At 45.5% G+C, this 20550-nt stretch overlaps 1 protein-coding gene across 1 annotated transcript in view; it reads right to left on the bottom strand.

Annotated features, from left to right (window-relative positions):
* Positions 1-14363: 14363 nt before the first annotated feature.
* Positions 14364-20550, bottom strand: part of T265_00344 (hypothetical protein) — a gene marked incomplete at both ends in the record, with an annotated part of 24284 nt that continues 18097 nt past the window's right edge. The window contains one exon of the mRNA XM_009164089.1: positions 14364-14573. Coding sequence (XP_009162353.1) covers positions 14364-14573 — 210 coding nt within the window. The remainder of the gene's footprint in view (positions 14574-20550) is intronic.

Raw genomic sequence — 20550 nt, 5'->3', positions numbered from 1 at the left:
GTGGGTTACCTCCAAGAGGGACCACTTTCCAGTTAAAACCACTTCACCGTGGTCCTTGTGACGTTAAATATCCTTTTACGAAAACCGGGGTGTGAAATTCATGCACTTAGCTTTGCACGATCCGATACCCATTGGACACTTGATCAGTAACAGAAAAAAGTAATCCCTCAAGTGATTGGACCGTAAAACATGAATTCCATTTATAAAGCACATCACTGCGACCCACCATGTAGAGACCTCCCCACAGATAAGGACGCTAATACCAAGTTCTTGAAACGGTCAAGTCCATCGTGGCAGCTAAAGAGCTCACCTTTGGTGAGTCCCTGCAAGCGGCCTTTGGAGAGCGAACTGCCTTAGTATAAGTCAGTCGTTGGTTTGTTCGCTGAGCTGGGTAGTTTGATTACAGACGTTTCATCGCTATTAGGGGTGTTATCATCAGTGCATTGTTATGGGGCGTAGCGTAGCGTAGTCGGTAGTTGTGCCTACAAGCTGTTACTCTCTGGAAATCATTTGGAAAGACCAATCTGAAGTGATTGCTAGTCTTTTTAAGGGGAACCAAGTGTACATGTCTTCTAAGTGGATTAGTTCAAAGGACGACCTAAAGTGGTCTTTCGCGAATCGGTCTCCTTTAGGAGAGAGTTTGCCGTTGAAATATTCTTCGAGGGACCAGCTGTGAGTGGCTTCTTACGAGTGTTTCATCCCCGTGGTGGACGTTCCGGAAGTGGTATGCTGATATTGGTGAACTTAAACAAACCGTGAGATTGTACATTAACAGCTGTAGTCATTTCCCACTGGATACACACCAATGAGTCTCACTTTTTGAAAACTAACACCGTGTGCTATCCGTCCGAAAATTTACACCAAATTTGGAGGTTTTTCGGCTTTCATGTCTAATCTCATTCCCACGACATTTTGGAAATCTAATCCTCCTACCATGCCGGTATGTTTATTGACCAGTGAAACCTCGACATAGGAAACCAGCTTTGTAGGTGAAACATTTCTGGGAAAAAGAAGGTAGAATAGATAGTGATAGTATGTGCACAGGTCTGACGGTTCTACGGACTATTTTTCGTCGATAGTGTGCGCTGATCCGAATTCAGTTGCAGTTCAATCCGACAGAACGCTCTTGTAGTATCGTGTCGCCTATGGTGGAAATATGCAAATCTTTTGGGATATCCGAAGTCTGGTGAAAACTTTGAGCAGAACAAGGGCCACTCACTATTTCCATTCCAGTCGGTAGTGGTTTAAATTTTGACCTAGATGGATATGTTTCCGTACGACCGAAGTGACCTTCAGAAGAAAGTTTGTTATATTGCGGATGTTTTGAAATGAGACCGCGATAATAATGCAGTAACCTCAATGTACTATTGTACCTTTGTCATAGTCTGAGGTATGTACATTATTATGTCTTCCGGTCGGTAGATAATCCTCTCTCCCCGATAAAGAGGGTGTTTCCAAACCAAAACCAGTTAGAACGTTCATAATTATCCGTCCTTTTCCGATGGAATATTATATTCATATACACATATATGAGTTCACTATAATTATGCAGGATAGTTTAGTGCGGCCGGCTGAAACGGCAGTAGAAACCTGATTGGCTGAATATGCTCGATCTCTTGAGAATTATGGCAGCCCCCTAAGGTCATCAAACAACCAGGGACCACCCGTGACACTGGCTGGTTTCAGCTGAGTCAGATATGGTCCTGATGCGAGATGTTGCTCCATGTAATCTCCGGTGACCTAAAAAAAAACTACATGGATCTGCAGCGTCCCTTGTTTGACATAGGAAGAGAGGGGTACTATAAGATTCGAGCGTTCATTGCAAGTTAACCGGATAATTGGTAGTGTGAGGTGATTTTAGAAATTTCAATTGATATTTCGTCCTGTAATTGAAGCCGATCTATGCTGAAGAGATGAGAAGCACAATGCAGCCATTTCATCCTTACTGAGATTCATTAGCATCGCCCATCTCGCAAAAATCTAGGGGATCTTGATTTCCCGATTACTAGTCTGAATGCTTAGCCTTTCCGCCACAAGCGGTGGATCAGCAGTATGATCAACCACCCTTAGCGCTACTCATCCTTCAATCACAGAATCCATATCACGTGATGAGTGCCAAGACTTCTATTTGAGGAGTTCCTGCATAGGTTGGCTTTATTTACAATGCGGAACTTCAGTTAACCGAATTATTCGTACAGTGGGAGTTTAGAAGGGTTTAATATGAGGGGTTCAAATAAACACAATCCGTGAAAGTTCATACTTGTGATTGCTAAGTATATTTGGACTAATAGTATGAAAGTACCGAATGGCAGCAAAAGCTGCATACACGGAATGAATCGTTGGACAGAAGTGATCAAGTCCGTTCTAGTCTCAAGTCTTCTGTGCTATGGACTACCGCTTGATGCGCTTCACGGTAAACTTAGACAGGCGTGTGGTTATTACTGTAGGTCCGGCTTAGACTCACATATGGTATGAAAATCGGTTGGGTAGTTAATAGTATTTTCAGACAGATTGCGTCTCATCATCCAATGGATTCCTGTACGCCTTCTTCTAGCAGTTTATCTTCAGAAAAACTGAAGCAGGTGTCTGAGAGTTTACCGTTTCTTTTGGGTATCCATGTAAATCTCGGTAAGATGGCAGGTTGTTTACTTTGAAGTGTACACTGTGCAAGCATCTAAATCGCTGGTCGTTCTGTGGAACGTTCCCATCGTCATCCTCAACTCTTATTCACGAGATCTTAAGTGTGTTGCATTTTATTTAAAAAGCACTGATAAGTATTTCCGATTGTGCTACGAATGAGGCTTTATAATAGTTATTCAGCATTGGCTTATCCCCCTGTTTAAAAGTTGCAGTTCGCACTTGAATCTTGTGATCAAAGAGGGTTTCAAGTATGTGTGATGTTGCGGATGCTAAACACAGATGCATTCATACCCTTATATTTCCCAGTACACCATACATCCGGCTTAATTCAACTGCCTTGAATGAGGTATTATCTGCCAAAGTCGGCTCGGATTTCATTAAATAAACTGAGCGCCATGTGGTTCATAATACGGAAAGCCTAACGCCAAAACATGGCGTGGTGGAACAGTATGAGTGGGGATGACCGCCGCAATCCTAGCAGAGCTGAGGGCACGAGCTGTGTCACGTCATCGGTGGTAACAACCTTGTCAGCTTGGGGCATCTTCATTTGGTTCTGAAGCTCAGACCAGATAAGCAGACCTACAACTTATTTGATTGGGCAAGCAGTCAATTTTCGAGTGAAACACCACAGCTGTTCACCACTCCATCACCTTGAGGCTGTCTCCTAACTTATGACGCAGCTTATATTCTTTGCTACTATCAAATTCATCAGTAACGTGAATGTCAACCTACAAGTTAGCGCTTTACATCGCGAAGTAGGACACCCGGACAGGATCCTGTCCCTTCCACCGTTGAGCGACCTTCAAACATTATGGAGGAGACGATCTGTGGAACAAGAATCGGCCAAGAATAGGAGAGCAATCACTACAAGCCCATTCGCAATTTAGCAGGATTTCGAATTTAACTTTTGGTGGCTGTTGGCTATAGCACTGCATCTATCCCGGAGTACCAGCAGACACATTTTAGTCTGGCTCGGCACACGCAATTCTTCTGCCTAATACAGGCGAACGATAAGGTCCGTAGAATATGTCACGATATAGATAAAGAGAATGAGACTGGAATATCGGGTGAAACCACACCAAAAGGTTCGAGAGTAAATGGTTTTCCAATGGTTTCGGTTTTTGCTTTACTACACTTTCGTGATACATTTTTTTTTACTTCTTACTGGATACCACTACAGTGCCCGTTCACATTGAGCATACTGACAGACTAGCAACCAACAAACATTAACAGATCTTTGGACAGTGGTATGTAACGCAATAATTGTCCGAACTGGTTTAACTCCATCTCATCAAGTACTTACTGCGGAGTTTTACGTGAATATGGTTTACAATATCAACACACGGGATAGGGGCCGATAGCCGGCTGTAGCCAGTCTGGCTACAGCAGAATTGAAAGCCTGATAGAAAACCGTTTTGCACAGGCTCGTAGCATTTGACAACACTTTAAAAAGCTACGTAAGTATGTGTCTGCCAGTGCAACTTTGGGACAGAACAGACTGTTCGGATGGTATGCTCACTGCAAGGCGTGTCCTAAGTGCATACCACTCGATTTTTAATGCTGGAAATGTGCGCATGTGACCTTGAGAGGGGCTTCGTTATCGCCACTTGAAAATATGTGGCGAATTCAGATATTTTATTGGAGCACATGGGCTTTGAGCCGTGCCTGTCACGGTAGGAGCTGGTCTTTGATGGGCGGTGTGAGGTATACGTTGTGTCAGAAAGCTCGGCAGATTCAGTGGCATACTGGCTGTTGGCCACCTGAATGAAACGCAAGAAAGGTTATCTAGATTTTTGATAAAACAATACTCATAAAGTTCGTGAGAGCTCTCGGCTCACTACCTTTTTCACATTTTTTGGGGATTCAGTATACGGCGACAGCTCCCGAATGTCATCATTCCTACTTCGTATCTGATCCGCAAGTTGAACGTAAGCGGTGCTAAACATATTTACGAACTAAAATCACGTAATACCACCGTCAAATAACTCTAATTTGTTTAAGCCAAGTAGCCGTCGATTCAAATGTCACATGCAATGTGGCTGTCACAATCTGACCGCCCACACAATCGAATGCCACCACATAAGTCAACGTAAGACAGGTGTGTAGCTACATCTTACAAACTTGATTCGAGTGGTTGCCCACGCAGAATCATCAAGCGAAGTATTGCGTGAAATATTTGGATTCTATTTCCATTCAAACGGCTTCCCACAGAAAGGTGAGAATTAGTGCTCTGGTATAAGAAAAGCAGAACACTTATCTACTAGAAGTCTGGGTCAGCAGGTACCAATAGTAAAAAAGGCGAAAGATGATTTGACGTCTTCAGGGATTCTCATCTTATGACCCTCATAGATGGAATTTTTGTGTGTCTTTATATAGACGAAGCCGAATGACTATTTTGAAGAAACACCAGTCTTTCAAAGCTGCAAACCTGAGAGTAAAATTCCATTCCAGTCACACAAAACATACAAATGTACCAGGCTAGTGAGTTTGTCTTTAACTCTGAGTCGCAACCTTAAAAGAATGAAATGCACCCAACATACGAAGCTCGGTATGTTAGCTGTTACTTCACAACTATGTTTACTGAAGGTTTCATTCAGTTAGTCGAACACCTGCCATCAAATTAATGACGACGTGCAGAGACTTAATTGGAAGCTCACCTTTCAGTTTGAAATCGTTGAAACTATGTGGTCCTTCGTTTTCAACACCATGCTGGAATTCCCCTGCACAATGTGCAAGGAACTCGCTGCCTCGAAGTGTCGTTGAGACGATATCTAGGTGGCATGGAACAACTACTCGAAATCCGCAGGAAGCCAGCTGCCGGTTTCATCGAGTTTGGCGCTCATCCGGTATTCGTAGATCCCGGAGTAGTGAAACGTTAGCTTAAGCGAGGATCCAGTTGAAGGTTCATGTTTGAAGTAATGAGCATGTTGAAAATGACGCAAATGGGTCCCAATAGGGCCCTTGGTATCCGCCACCACATTGATATCCCCCCACATAATGGCCTAGCCTTGTCCATCTGCGCGCCTTACATGCTGTTGACCTCGACTAGTCTGGGTGAATTTAACCCAAAACACGGCCATGAATTTGACTATCGAATTTTACATCCACGACACCCGCGCAGTCTCACTCTCATAGTGGTGTTGTCACCTGGTGAATATTATGCATGACCTTTCCCATTGTCTTTTCGTACTTGTTCTACGTGTAAAGGGGGACTACTCTTGTCCCTTTTTTCCTGTCTAAGTAGTAGTTCCACGCCCAAGTAGTTTTTCGAATAAATGAAATGCTCGATAACTTGTTTACAGAACTTTTTGTCCCGAGTCTTAAAAAACAAGACAGAGTGATCGAAAGATGGCGAACGCACATGCTGTTAGCAACTGTCAGGTATCACGCATCGGACCAGAGTAATCAAGTGGAAGCTGAAGTGCATGGCTACCCGCTCTGGACGCAGACGGGCCTGTGATGGGTTCAATTTGGACACAAAATCCCCAGCGAGTGTTCAAATAAAAGGTGACGCAAAACGCTTGTGCGGCGCTTTACGTGTATATAATGCTTGACATGGTAAGTTTGTGCAAAACTATCATGAAAAATCTGAAGTGGTCCAGCGTTATCGACAAAGGTAATGTTTCCAGAAACGGAACGTTTTGTGAGTAGTGTAGTCTGTCAAGAGTATATACTGCAATAGCCCGAACATCGTACCCGCCGAGAAATGGGATTGTTTTTACGAAGCACGCTCAACTGCAGAATGAAATGAAATGCTCGATAACTTGTTTACAGAACTTTTTGTCCCGAGTCTTAAAAAACAAGACAGAGTGATCGAAAGATGGCGAACGCACATGCTGTTAGCAACTGTCAGGTATCACGCATCGGACCAGAGTAATCAAGTGGAAGCTGAAGTGCATGGCTACCCGCTCTGGACGCAGACGGGCCTGTGATGGGTTCAATTTGGACACAAAATCCCCAGCGAGTGTTCAAATAAAAGGTGACGCAAAACGCTTGTGCGGCGCTTTACGTGTATATAATGCTTGACATGGTAAGTTTGTGCAAAACTATCATGAAAAATCTGAAGTGGTCCAGCGTTATCGACAAAGGTAATGTTTCCAGAAACGGAACGTTTTGTGAGTAGTGTAGTCTGTCAAGAGTATATACTGCAATAGCCCGAACATCGTACCCGCCGAGAAATGGGATTGTTTTTACGAAGCACGCTCAACTGCAGAATGTCATAAACGAGAGATTCAGATGAGTCTCCAGTTAACATTAAGTTAATTTGTAAATGGATGTATTTCGTCAGCAGCACTCATTAATCGGCTTTAGAACAAACGGTCTTTTGCTCAGTAAATCCAGGCCTAATTATTGTCATTACGAAGAGGACAATAGGCTATTTTTCCCGAGGAAGTGGTTAACTAACACAGCTAGAAAATATGAAGTCTTTAAAGTTAAGCACCGGTTGTGATTACTGAAAATTAGACATCATAATCGCATTTTAAAAGATGAAACGACAAACGGGACTGATAAGAAAACTGAAGGGTACTTTATGTTGAATATTGAGGCTTGTGGGAAACGTTCGAATATAATCAATTTAGCAGTTTTGGGTGGATATTTCAACCTCGATTTGGTTTTCTTTCACAGGGTATCCCAAGAACTGTTCTGAGAATTGGAGTTTATCAACTCTGTCTAACACATCAAAGATTATGGAGTGTTAAGCAGTTCACTGCTAGAAACTCAATCACCACCATTGGTTGTCCTTCCGGCAACTATCGCCATTTCCTTTTTCGTTGTGATACTGACACTCTGGGACGTCAGCGCGAAGTTTGTCATTTGTCAATGAATTGTTCTTTGACCAACGTTTGGTGTGTTACACTAGATTGTTTTATGTTCACCTGGTTCAGAACCCTCATCAGTTTTTCTTTCTATTGACGAGAACCCCTAAGGTCTTTCTTTTGGGTTAAACGAAACAGAGAACCACTGACAGTGTGCAGTGGAAAACCATTGCATAAACCGTAGCGCCTCCGAAAATAACGGAGATGGAGTTGGTCTTCAAATGACGACAAACTTGAAGGAAAACCGGCCGTGTCTGGCTGCGCCTAGTCTGCTTGTCAATAGGTCATCAGTGCTCATGACTACGGCTTGATACGCCAAACACAAAAATGATCATGTGTCACATGAGGGGATACATATTTCAGGTATTGGTTCCTTCTCTCTTGGCTTGTTAGTAAACATAAATGAACTTCCATGTTGGGACACGTGAACGAGGAATGCCAACTTGCTCACGTGGAATAAGGCACGTATGTCTTCTGGTGCATACGTAAGGAACATTGGTAAGATTTGCAGTCTCGCAACTTCTCCGACCTATTAGTTCTTCCTACTATGAACCATTATAAGAAACGCAATGGAAAACGATAACCATGCACCAACGTATGTTGCCGTTGTTCGCCGCCGACAGACACCCACAGACAGCGACAATAAATAATTTGCTTGATAAAATTGGGGCGCAATATACCGGTGAGCGAGAAATGTCAGAACAGTTGCAGTTCATGTGCCTTTCCTTATTCTTAGGCAGTTGGCTGTCAATTTCTCTTTCGAGCTCGGCAATTAGCTCTCAAAACTTTCGTCAACACCAACCCAACCGCGTATCGATGCCATCTCCTCAGTTGGTGACGAAACGTTTGCAACGGCCACAGGGCGAGTAGACAAGCAGCCAATCGATCAAAAACCATATCGGCTACAATAGGTGCGGGTTCACTACAACGAGTACTGTACAACGCGAATCCATTTAAATCATGGAAGCCACTGTATAAGCTTTCTGTACGTTAATGAAGTTCTGGACCCCTGTTTCGGCGATAACAATCATCTTTAATAAGAATCTTTTCTTTTTTTGGAAGGAGGGGGGAGTAAGAGAGGATGCTTTGACTCCAAATCGGCCGGCTCCTTCACTGTTCAGGAGCTCGTTCATTTCCAAGAGTGAAGCGAATCATCTCGCTTCTTCTTTCTTTCTTCTGTAACACTCGACTACACATCAAGCTCAAACCGCACGTTGTCTTGTGAATGTATTGCTAGGACAACGTCATAACAAGTAATTGCAGCTTGCAGCCACGCCTTCTAGGTGAAGTAAAGAAGCATTGAGAGAATTCCTGTGCATATGCTTCAAGGTGCACACGTAAACATTATGCCAGTGTGCACGCCGAAGTTGTACAGGATGGTGACATAATGCTAAGGTGCAGTCTGTGCGAATGATCAATCAGAATCGCAGTAGTACGATTTCCAACATCAATCGTGGTTTACGGATTGCGCAGCTTTGAAATGCCCACAGCACTATGCTACCAAAACAGCTGTTTGTCTGAAGCAGGGTCACTGACTTTTTATGCGGATGGTGCTGCAAGAATCCAAGTAGTAACCGTTCGCACAGATTAAAAAACGAGACCGATCTTCTCAAAAGCTTGATTGGTTCCCACCTTCCTTCCGCTACAACCAGGCCGGTTAGTCGACTGAGCTGTGCGGCGTACCAGTCTGTTATATGTACCTGATGTGCTGTCAGTGTGACTGAATACACATGTGAGCGTTACTTCGCAGTGATTCTTAGCTTTTTGGGGTCATGCATAAACTTCAGTGTATTGGAACATGCGAACACTTTAAAAAAGTAAAGCTGGGCATGCAGATGTCCAGTACTCCCGTTATTTAGGAAATCGTGTCAGGGGGCCGGTCGTAATAGAGAGGAAAAGATAGTCAAATTAGACCACTCGAACAAACTATGCTGAAAGAAGGTAGACTTTTCGACATAATTAGAGGCTTTCTTGTGGTTGAATTGCCCCATATACGGTGGTCCACGATAAAGGGACCGGTTTCGACCCGATCCCGCCAATCTTATCGATGAACTGATGGGCGAAATCCCCAAAGGCGAACTTCGACCAAGTGGCCCTTCTCAGGCCTTTTAGAAACGAAACCCAATGAGGGTATGGCGCGTGGAAAGGTCAGTCGAATCGACTATTCAACAAAATTGGGGGCTGTCGTCCAACCATGCTCCCAATCGAACACGGGATCACTACAAGGGCTTGTTCTCCTGAAATGCTATTTTTGACTGCTACACTGACAAGTAAGCCTGAGGAGAGTGGCTCCGTTACGGATGATCCATATACCAACCTACATGTGAACACATTATTGTCATGATTGAAAACTACTGGATTTGCTGCGTCTTCTAAAGTAACCTACGCAGTCACGCCCCAGATGATTGAATTGGCTGTCAGATTAGCACGAGTGAACCCTTCTGGGTTTCCGGTAAGTTCCAGTTCACAAAACTACAGCCCCATTGCATTAACAGCGATGAGCCCCTGGCTTAGGACAAATGCGTTAAAGACCACCGTTACCAACTACCATGCAACCATATAGTGTTGTTGCCTTTTGATGAAAGAGGCTCAAAGTCACGATAGTTACGGTGGAAGTGTGAAACGCGTCGACCACTAGCCCCCCGAGGATCTAAAGCACCAATCAGGAATATGTGGCTGCGTGAGATAATCATTATCGAAAAAACAGAAGCATAAAAATGTCCAAAAACGACTCTCAAATATGCTTCACAGCTTCCAAAACGTGGATAATTATTTTTAGAACCATTGGCGTACTCAGTGACGAATACGTTCGAAATCAGAACGGCTTTGATGAAGACAACAATTCAAGTTAAGAATTACAAAATAGGCATCAAGTAACAAATGTGTACAGCATGAAGCAAGTCGGACAAATCTGCCAGGACTGATGGAGGGAAAGTGGTAAATGTCTTTGTCCGACAAAATATGCTGAGATGTCAGGTTAATGGTGCAGGAATTTGTTCGTTTTTCTCCTAGTATGGGGAAGGAAGGTTGAACAATGGTTCAAGTCCTCTTCAAGCGAGCAAGACGGGCCTCCAGATCGTCCTCATCAATCGTACCGTCCATTGAGCCACTTCCAGCTGGTCCTGCTGGACCGGCGGGGGTTGGAATAGCTATACGGCCAGGAGTATTGGCCTGTCCAGTTGCGACTGTTCCGGATCCTGGCAGGTTGGAGAGTTGCTCGTTCATTTCGATACCCAGTTCAGCCAATACCTAGTGAGTTGTGGAGCGAGGGAACGCAGGCGTTCAGATAGTACATGGAAGATTAAAGCAAGCCAAATAATCTAACACGGATAAAAAAGCTTCCGGGGCGATCTGTCCACAAGACTGAGCATGTTCGCCTCAGCCGCAGGAATACAACAACCGACCAATGCATGATAGATAAGAAACACAACTGAAGCCTGCAATGCTTCTTCGGATGTTAGCTGGACGACTGCTGTAAAGCGTCTTTTTTGCCTAACCATTCAAGAGGTGAGATCGCGTAGAGAAAAAAGAGAACCGACGAACCAATCCACGTTGGCATCCTGGACAGGCAAACCAGGAACTCGCCAGTTCGAGATGTTTCCAGAAACAGCTGTGACATTCTGCGTTCGGCTTTCGATGCGTAGGCATCTTGCCAAAAGTTTTTTTCGCTTGTAGAGGTTGCAAAACACAGCTTAAACACGGTTCATACATTAGTTGGACAGTTTCATCTTAGTAACATGAGACCAGACTAAAACATAGCAGGAGGACCCAATGAAAAAATTTGAAGGTGGACATAGCTTTCACATTCTCAGTCATTCGCCAAGGCGATTAATACCCTTCCATATAGTCCAGCTTTAGACACGTAATTAGGACATTCAGGGCAGCGACCGATTGCACACCACCGTCCCACCTTCATCAATGAGATCTTGTTCCCTGTTTTTTGTCGCAACCTTCAATGCTCGAACCCTTAACTAGGCCTACCGAAATACTGCCCTTGCGAGCACTTTTGATTTTTCATCGACAGACACTTGCTATATTTCCGAAACCCGAGTACAAACGTCTAAGGATAGCTATTAGTGCTCACGATACATTTGCTAAACGCTATCAACTTCGAACTTCACTGACTCCTCAGCTGCCGTGGCGGATTGTACAGGTGTTTGTGGAGACCTCAGCTTCCAGGCTGAAACTTCTGTCGCCACCATCATCATTATCAGCTTTAAGAACTGCGTACTTGTAGTTGCCACAATTTCGTCCATCGATGATTTGAAGAGGTAAGGTAGGTGGCTGCGCATTGGAGGCGGGGGTTAGTAAATTGATGCGTAAGTACAGGTCTGTCAGTGAACTTTTAAGGAGATTGGGAAAGGAGCCATGCACTAAAGGCAATAGGTTGGATGCATGAACGCCATTAAGGGCGCGACTAGACTATGTCTGACAATGTCTCTAACCATTGATGTGGCCCGTCTCGGGGTCCCCACCCAGGGAGAGGACAATGACCAGCGCGACTGAGTTTGCTAGTAATGGCTTTCACACCTCGCTGCCACGTCATTGTTTGACTGCGCCAGATTGGATACCTGTAAACAGTCATTTCTGTACTGTTCGTCTGTCCACTTCCGTAAGGACTCGCACCGATGGAAATACTAGTCGAGTTTTACTAGTCTCTGGATAGAATGTGGTTGAACAAAAGCAATACACATTCCCAACCAGCTCAATATATCTCTCTAAAAATTCGGATTTGTCACCAAGTCTCCACTTACCCGCCAACTCACCATGCACTCACTGTAGCCGGCTAACAGAAATATGATGTCTAGGGTCCTTACTCCAAAGGGGGAGACAAGTCTTACAACGATAAAGCAAGACCGCCCTTACAGTTGCCGTGCAGTATAAAGCCCTCTGATGCCTGGAATGACGCAAGCTAGTCAATGCTAGTCGAGCCTTACTTATCGACGCGTTGGCTTCACCTGTTATTATGCCACCACAGCCTATACACTGCCATCATATGTGAACCGATCGATTCAGGTTCTTTATTCCTAAGTTTCGGGGAGGCACAAAGAGAATGGAACCACTTTGCACTTTAAAGAAGCAAAACGCTTGCCGAAACACGCAACCACCTCCGATATGCGTGGACAAAAAAAACTGTTCGGATTTTGTGGACAGCAAAATCCAAGTTCATTAATCTCTCTCCAGAATTGGTTTTGAAATACGGACTCACGACACCTTAACATATGCACTTAATGATACTGTCAGTGACAAAACCGAACAAAAAAGAGGGAAGGGGCAATCCTGACGAACCTAACCAAATGCCACTGAAGGTATGGAAATGCAAGACGAGAACATTTACGAATCAAAATGGCATCACAATCATCATCACCGACAGCATGGCATCAGTATTTAACATTGATGCTCCACTAAAGTACAACCATGATTTATTTGAAATCCTTATTGGGAAAAGAATAAAGGTGGACAGGGAAGGGACTTAGTGTTAGCTTACTACAGTCATTTCGAGGTGCCTACACCTCCAAGAACACATCCAGGCAATCTGGATAGAAACTGACATGAACGCCATTGACATCCACTAGAAGCCATATCTTACAGCGTCTCCAACCATGCGCAGTGGGGATCGCGCGGTCCCCATCCTGGTAGGCGATTAGCACCGACAGCACCCAAACGTTTCGTAACATCTTCCATACCCCTCTACCTGGTCAAGGGTTGGCCACCTCTCTGTTTCTGGCACCCTGAATGCGGCACAGAAAACAGCACTCTTTTCGGTGAACGGTGGTTCGGAATGCGCAATACATTGCTTAACCAATGCAGCTCCTGCTGCTGAACACAATCTTCGGTGGAAATTCCTGCTACAGAACCAGAAACTCGCTTTCGACTGCCTCATTACATATTCACCGACAGCAACCTACACGGGCTATGGTTCTGAGACAACGATTGCCGAACATCTGAAGACATCTCAGTTCATCCAAAAACACCCGCACCTTATTCTTTTAGATGAGAACGATATTGTCTGCATATTTCAGGCCCACAAGTTTTTCGTCAGAGGCTATTTGAATACCAGAGTTTTGAAGACCTTCCAGCGTTTGTCTCATGAGTTCATCGATCACGAAACTAAATAATGAAGAAAGTGGGCACCCCTAGTAGATACCGCAATATCACCCACTTCTCTCAGTTGTCTGAGACAGTCTCCTTTTACAGAATGCAGGCAAACAGATCATAAAGGTACTAACTGAAGATTTCACTTCCGTCTTCGAAAAATGCGGGTGGGAGGTCGTCTGGGCCAGAAGCTCGGTGGCGCTTGAAAGAACATACGCAGTCATAAACTTGCGACGCCGTAGGGGGCTCAACGTTCACTGTCCAGGGTGCTACGTCAACTGTAGGCTCCAGAGGAATATGGGTGGGCTACGAAGTATTCGGCCCACCTGTCGAGGCGTTCTTTATTAAAAGTGGTCACTCCTTTCCAATTCTTGATGGTTTCGCCCACAGGTGGTTTCCGAGGACCGGTCACAAGGAGTAACTGAAATAATCTTCAGATATTACCGGTTTTCTGGGCCTCTTTTATTTATTTGGCTTTCTGTATCCACCAGACTTCATGGTCGGCTCGCACGCTCACTTTCACTCGAAGTCTGATAACTCGTGGCGTTAACTTGTGTTTGGTTTTGAAGACCTTCCTGCGTTTGTCTCATTGTCTTATCGATCAAGAAATTAAATATGAATAGAGTGGGCGTCCCTAGCGGACACCAATTTGTGTCTGGGAAGACTCCTTTTCCCAAATACAAGCTGACAGATCAGACAAGCGTTGAATGAGGACTTCACCCCTTTCTTCTAACAATGCGATGTCAGGTTAATGGTGCAGGAATTTGTTCGTTTTTCTCCTAGTATGGGGAAGGAAGGTTGAACAATGGTTCAAGTCCTCTTCAAGCGAGCAAGACGGGCCTCCAGATCGTCCTCATCAATCGTACCGTCCATTGAGCCACTTCCAGCTGGTCCTGCTGGACCGGCGGGGGTTGGAATAGCTATACGGCCAGGAGTATTGGCCTGTCCAGTTGCGACTGTTCCGGATCCTGGCAGGTTGGAGAGTTGCTCGTTCATTTCGATACCCAGTTCAGCCAATACCTAGTGAGTTGTGGAGCGAGGGAACGCAGGCGTTCAGATAGTACATGGAAGATTAAAGCAAGCCAAATAATCTAACACGGATAAAAAAGCTTCCGGGGCGATCTGTCCACAAGACTGAGCATGTTCGCCTCAGCCGCAGGAATACAACAACCGACCAATGCATGATAGATAAGAAACACAACTGAAGCCTGCAATGCTTCTTCGGATGTTAGCTGGACGACTGCTGTAAAGCGTCTTTTTTGCCTAACCATTCAAGAGGTGAGATCGCGTAGAGAAAAAAGAGAACCGACGAACCAATCCACGTTGGCATCCTGGACAGGCAAACCAGGAACTCGCCAGTTCGAGATGTTTCCAGAAACAGCTGTGACATTCTGCGTTCGGCTTTCGATGCGTAGGCATCTTGCCAAAAGTTTTTTTCGCTTGTAGAGGTTGCAAAACACAGCTTAAACACGGTTCATACATTAGTTGGACAGTTTCATCTTAGTAACATGAGACCAGACTAAAACATAGCAGGAGGACCCAATGAAAAAATTTGAAGGTGGACATAGCTTTCACATTCTCAGTCATTCGCCAAGGCGATTAATACCCTTCCATATAGTCCAGCTTTAGACACGTAATTAGGACATTCAGGGCAGCGACCGATTGCACACCACCGTCCCACCTTCATCAATGAGATCTTGTTCCCTGTTTTTTGTCGCAACCTTCAATGCTCGAACCCTTAACTAGGCCTACCGAAATACTGCCCTTGCGAGCACTTTTGATTTTTCATCGACAGACACTTGCTATATTTCCGAAACCCGAGTACAAACGTCTAAGGATAGCTATTAGTGCTCACGATACATTTGCTAAACGCTATCAACTTCGAACTTCACTGACTCCTCAGCTGCCGTGGCGGATTGTACAGGTGTTTGTGGAGACCTCAGCTTCCAGGCTGAAACTTCTGTCGCCACCATCATCATTATCAGCTTTAAGAACTGCGTACTTGTAGTTGCCACAATTTCGTCCATCGATGATTTGAAGAGGTAAGGTAGGTGGCTGCGCATTGGAGGCGGGGGTTAGTAAATTGATGCGTAAGTACAGGTCTGTCAGTGAACTTTTAAGGAGATTGGGAAAGGAGCCATGCACTAAAGGCAATAGGTTGGATGCATGAACGCCATTAAGGGCGCGACTAGACTATGTCTGACAATGTCTCTAACCATTGATGTGGCCCGTCTCGGGGTCCCCACCCAGGGAGAGGACAATGACCAGCGCGACTGAGTTTGCTAGTAATGGCTTTCACACCTCGCTGCCACGTCATTGTTTGACTGCGCCAGATTGGATACCTGTAAACAGTCATTTCTGTACTGTTCGTCTGTCCACTTCCGTAAGGACTCGCACCGATGGAAATACTAGTCGAGTTTTACTAGTCTCTGGATAGAATGTGGTTGAACAAAAGCAATACACATTCCCAACCAGCTCAATATATCTCTCTAAAAATTCGGATTTGTCACCAAGTCTCCACTTACCCGCCAACTCACCATGCACTCACTGTAGCCGGCTAACAGAAATATGATGTCTAGGGTCCTTACTCCAAAGGGGGAGACAAGTCTTACAACGATAAAGCAAGACCGCCCTTACAGTTGCCGTGCAGTATAAAGCCCTCTGATGCCTGGAATGACGCAAGCTAGTCAATGCTAGTCGAGCCTTACTTATCGACGCGTTGGCTTCACCTGTTATTATGCCACCACAGCCTATACACTGCCATCATATGTGAACCGATCGATTCAGGTTCTTTATTCCTAAGTTTCGGGGAGGCACAAAGAGAATGGAACCACTTTGCACTTTAAAGAAGCAAAACGCTTGCCGAAACACGCAACCACCTCCGATATGCGTGGACAAAAAAAACTGTTCGGATTTTGTGGACAGCAAAATCCAAGTTCATTAATCTCTCTCCAGAATTGGTTTTGAAATACGGACTCACGACACCTTAACATATGCACTTAATGATACTGTCAGTGACAAAACCGAACAAAAAAGAGGGAAGGGGCAATCCTGACGAACCTAACCAAATGCCACTGAAGGTATGGAAATGCAAGACGAGAACATTTACGAATCAAAATGGCATCACAATCATCATCACCGACAGCATGGCATCAGTATTTAACATTGATGCTCCACTAAAGTACAACCATGATTTATTTGAAATCCTTATTGGGAAAAGAATAAAGGTGGACAGGGAAGGGACTTAGTGTTAGCTTACTACAGTCATTTCGAGGTGCCTACACCTCCAAGAACACATCCAGGCAATCTGGATAGAAACTGACATGAACGCCATTGACATCCACTAGAAGCCATATCTTACAGCGTCTCCAACCATGCGCAGTGGGGATCGCGCGGTCCCCATCCTGGTAGGCGATTAGCACCGACAGCACCCAAACGTTTCGTAACATCTTCCATACCCCTCTACCTGGTCAAGGGTTGGCCACCTCTCTGTTTCTGGCACCCTGAATGCGGCACAGAAAACAGCACTCTTTTCGGTGAACGGTGGTTCGGAATGCGCAATACATTGCTTAACCAATGCAGCTCCTGCTGCTGAACACAATCTTCGGTGGAAATTCCTGCTACAGAACCAGAAACTCGCTTTCGACTGCCTCATTACATATTCACCGACAGCAACCTACACGGGCTATGGTTCTGAGACAACGATTGCCGAACATCTGAAGACATCTCAGTTCATCCAAAAACACCCGCACCTTATTCTTTTAGATGAGAACGATATTGTCTGCATATTTCAGGCCCACAAGTTTTTCGTCAGAGGCTATTTGAATACCAGAGTTTTGAAGACCTTCCAGCGTTTGTCTCATGAGTTCATCGATCACGAAACTAAATAATGAAGAAAGTGGGCACCCCTAGTAGATACCGCAATATCACCCACTTCTCTCAGTTGTCTGAGACAGTCTCCTTTTACAGAATGCAGGCAAACAGATCATAAAGGTACTAACTGAAGATTTCACTTCCGTCTTCGAAAAATGCGGGTGGGAGGTCGTCTGGGCCAGAAGCTCGGTGGCGCTTGAAAGAACATACGCAGTCATAAACTTGCGACGCCGTAGGGGGCTCAACGTTCACTGTCCAGGGTGCTACGTCAACTGTAGGCTCCAGAGGAATATGGGTGGGCTACGAAGTATTCGGCCCACCTGTCGAGGCGTTCTTTATTAAAAGTGGTCACTCCTTTCCAATTCTTGATGGTTTCGCCCACAGGTGGTTTCCGAGGACCGGTCACACGGAGTAACTGAAATAATCTTCAGATATTACCGGTTTTCTGGGCCTCTTTTATTTATTTGGCTTTCTGTATCCACCAGACTTCATGGTCGGCTCGCACGCTCACTTTCACTCGAAGTCTGATAACTCGTGGCGTTAACTTGTGTTTGGTTTTGAAGACCTTCCTGCGTTTGTCTCATTGTCTTATCGATCAAGAAATTAAATATGAATAGAGTGGGCGTCCCTAGCGGATACCAATTTGTGTCTGGGAAGACTCCTTTTCCCAAGAAGCAATTGGAGAGTTCGCCGTATGATCACACACGTCCGGAAGTCTGGGAATACAAAGAGCTTATTATATTCACGAACTTCCGGGGCATTCTTTGGTGGACAAGCGTGTCAAGCAGAACAGACCGGTCAACTGAGTCAAATGCGCTTTGGAAATCCACGAAAACTAGAGTTGTGATTCGCTTATACGTACGGCGTTGTTCTAGCATCTGGCGAAGTGCGAAGAGTTGGTCAACACAACCACTACCAGGCCGGGATCCCGCTTGCTGCTTTCTAGTCAGTGTTTTACAAGCCACCATAGGGCGACAAAGCACCAATGACGCCAACAGTCTCTTTACGACCGGGGTCAAGCTGATCCCCCTGTGGTTGTCACTCGCTATGGCTCCCTTTTTGAAGATAAGAACTATCACCGACTCTCTCCAGTTGTCTGGGACAAACTCCTTTTCACAAATCAAGCGAAAAGACCAAACAAGCATTGACTGAGGACTTCACCCCTATCTTTGAACCATGCGGATGGGAGGTCGTCCGGACCAGAGGCTCGGTGGCGCTTGAGAGAACATGCAGTCCCGAACCTCTGAGGCCGTAGAGGCTTTCACATCTACCGTCCAGTGTTCCACGTCAGCTGTAGGCTCCAGATGAGTGCCAACTGGTGGCCACCGTAAATATCTTTCGAAATATTCGGCCATGGCTGAGGCGTTCATTATTCAAGATAGTCGCTTTGTTCTGAACTTTGATGGTTTCCCTCACAGACGATTTCCGGGGACCGATCGCAAGGATCATTTGAAATAATCTTCGAGGATTCCCGGCTTTCTGGGCCTCTTCCGTTTCTTTGGTTTTTCGTGTCCACTAGACTTCACGATGGGCGAGATGGCCCAAGTGGTTAGAGCGCGAATTTACTGACCGGAAGGCCCGTGGTTCGAACCCGACCTCTGCCTCTCGACCTCCCCTGTCTAAGCTTGGACAACCTGGCAGTATCCCAGCCCTCGTGCAAACTTCGGGTGGAATGGCAGTTAGGCACCGAAAGGGTGCTACAGCTGAACGAGACTTCACGACTGACTCGCACGCCCACTTTCACTTGACGTCTGATAATCTGTCGGGTCAAGTTATGTTCCTGAACGTCTGGGATACTTCTCGAGATTCAAGGAATGCCACCATTCGGTCCAATATCTGACGCTTGAGTGCGCCTGGTGGTGCTGTGCCATAAGCGAAATTCCAAGCACTAGGTAAAGAGGTGGCAATCTCGTCTCAGTATGAGTTCACATCTCATGTTGCGGCATTTGAAAGAGACTCTAGGTGATTCTGGTAAGTTCGTCTAACATCCGGATCTGTCAGCCTCTCAGTTGCCAAGCGATTTGTCCGAACCTTACGCGGCCCAAGAAGACGTAAGGAGAAGCGACTCCCGACAAGTGTCGTCGGAATCCACGAATGTGTTCCAAAACGATCGGCATCGATAACTGATTGCAACGCAATCGATTTGAGCTCGTGACCGGCATGCCGTTGGAGTATACAGTGTGGTCAGACGACGTCGGCTATTTCAGAAGTTGGTACTGCACAAAAATACCTTGCGATCAGCATACAGCTGAAGCAATCGTTCCGTATGTACCTAGTCCAGTCCATTTCGACCGCCTAATTGAGTCTCAGATGAGCTAAGCCTACCCACTTGTGCTTTCAGGTGTCCGGAAACCACAACCAGCTTTTAGCGCTCTACAACAGGGTATTCAGGGAATCATAAAATTTGTCTTTGATGGTATCAGAGCTACAGTCAGTTGGGGCCCAAGCAGACATGACAGACATCGATGAACTTCTCACTTGTCAGGCTCCTTCACACGTGTTGTCAGACGAACCGTACAAAGGCGACTATTAATGGGTATCCATTCAAACAAGGGTCCTTCCGCTCGGTAACTTGAGACGATACCGACTCCTGCACATCCCGCCGCAGCAGCCTCTACATGACTAGAGGTGCATAGCCGAAAGCGAGTGGAGAGTGATGGGGCGGTTAGCTCAACCACTGTTTGTATCTTGGATTCTTGTTTCTGAGACAGCGAGTTCAATGTGACCGCAAGAGCAGCTTGCTGTTCTGGTTGCTTCAGAATGCGGACATGGAAGAGGCATCATCATCATCATCATCATCATCATCATCAACGACAGCATGACATCAGTGTTCAACACCAATGCTTCACTGCCGTACAACCATGACTTATTTGAAAGCCTTATTGTAAAGAAAAGAATGAAGGTGGATGGGGGAGGGACTTAAAGCTAGCTTAACACAATCATTCCGAGGTGCCTACACCTCCAGACATTCACTCAGGCAATCTGGATAGAAACTGACAACAGGAACGCCACTGACATCGGTTGGCAGCCATATCTTGTAGTGTCTCCAACCAGGCACAGTGAGGATCACGCGGTCCCCATCCTGGAAGGCGAGTAGCACCGACAGCACCCAAGCGTTTCGTGA

The sequence above is a fragment of the Opisthorchis viverrini genome (assembly GCF_000715545.1).
Source record: "Opisthorchis viverrini unplaced genomic scaffold opera_v5_3, whole genome shotgun sequence".
In the NCBI taxonomy this organism is placed as follows: Eukaryota; Metazoa; Platyhelminthes; class Trematoda; order Opisthorchiida; family Opisthorchiidae; genus Opisthorchis; species Opisthorchis viverrini.
The sequence above is the reverse complement of the archived record's forward strand: the minus strand, read 5'-3'. Positions and strand labels throughout refer to the sequence as shown.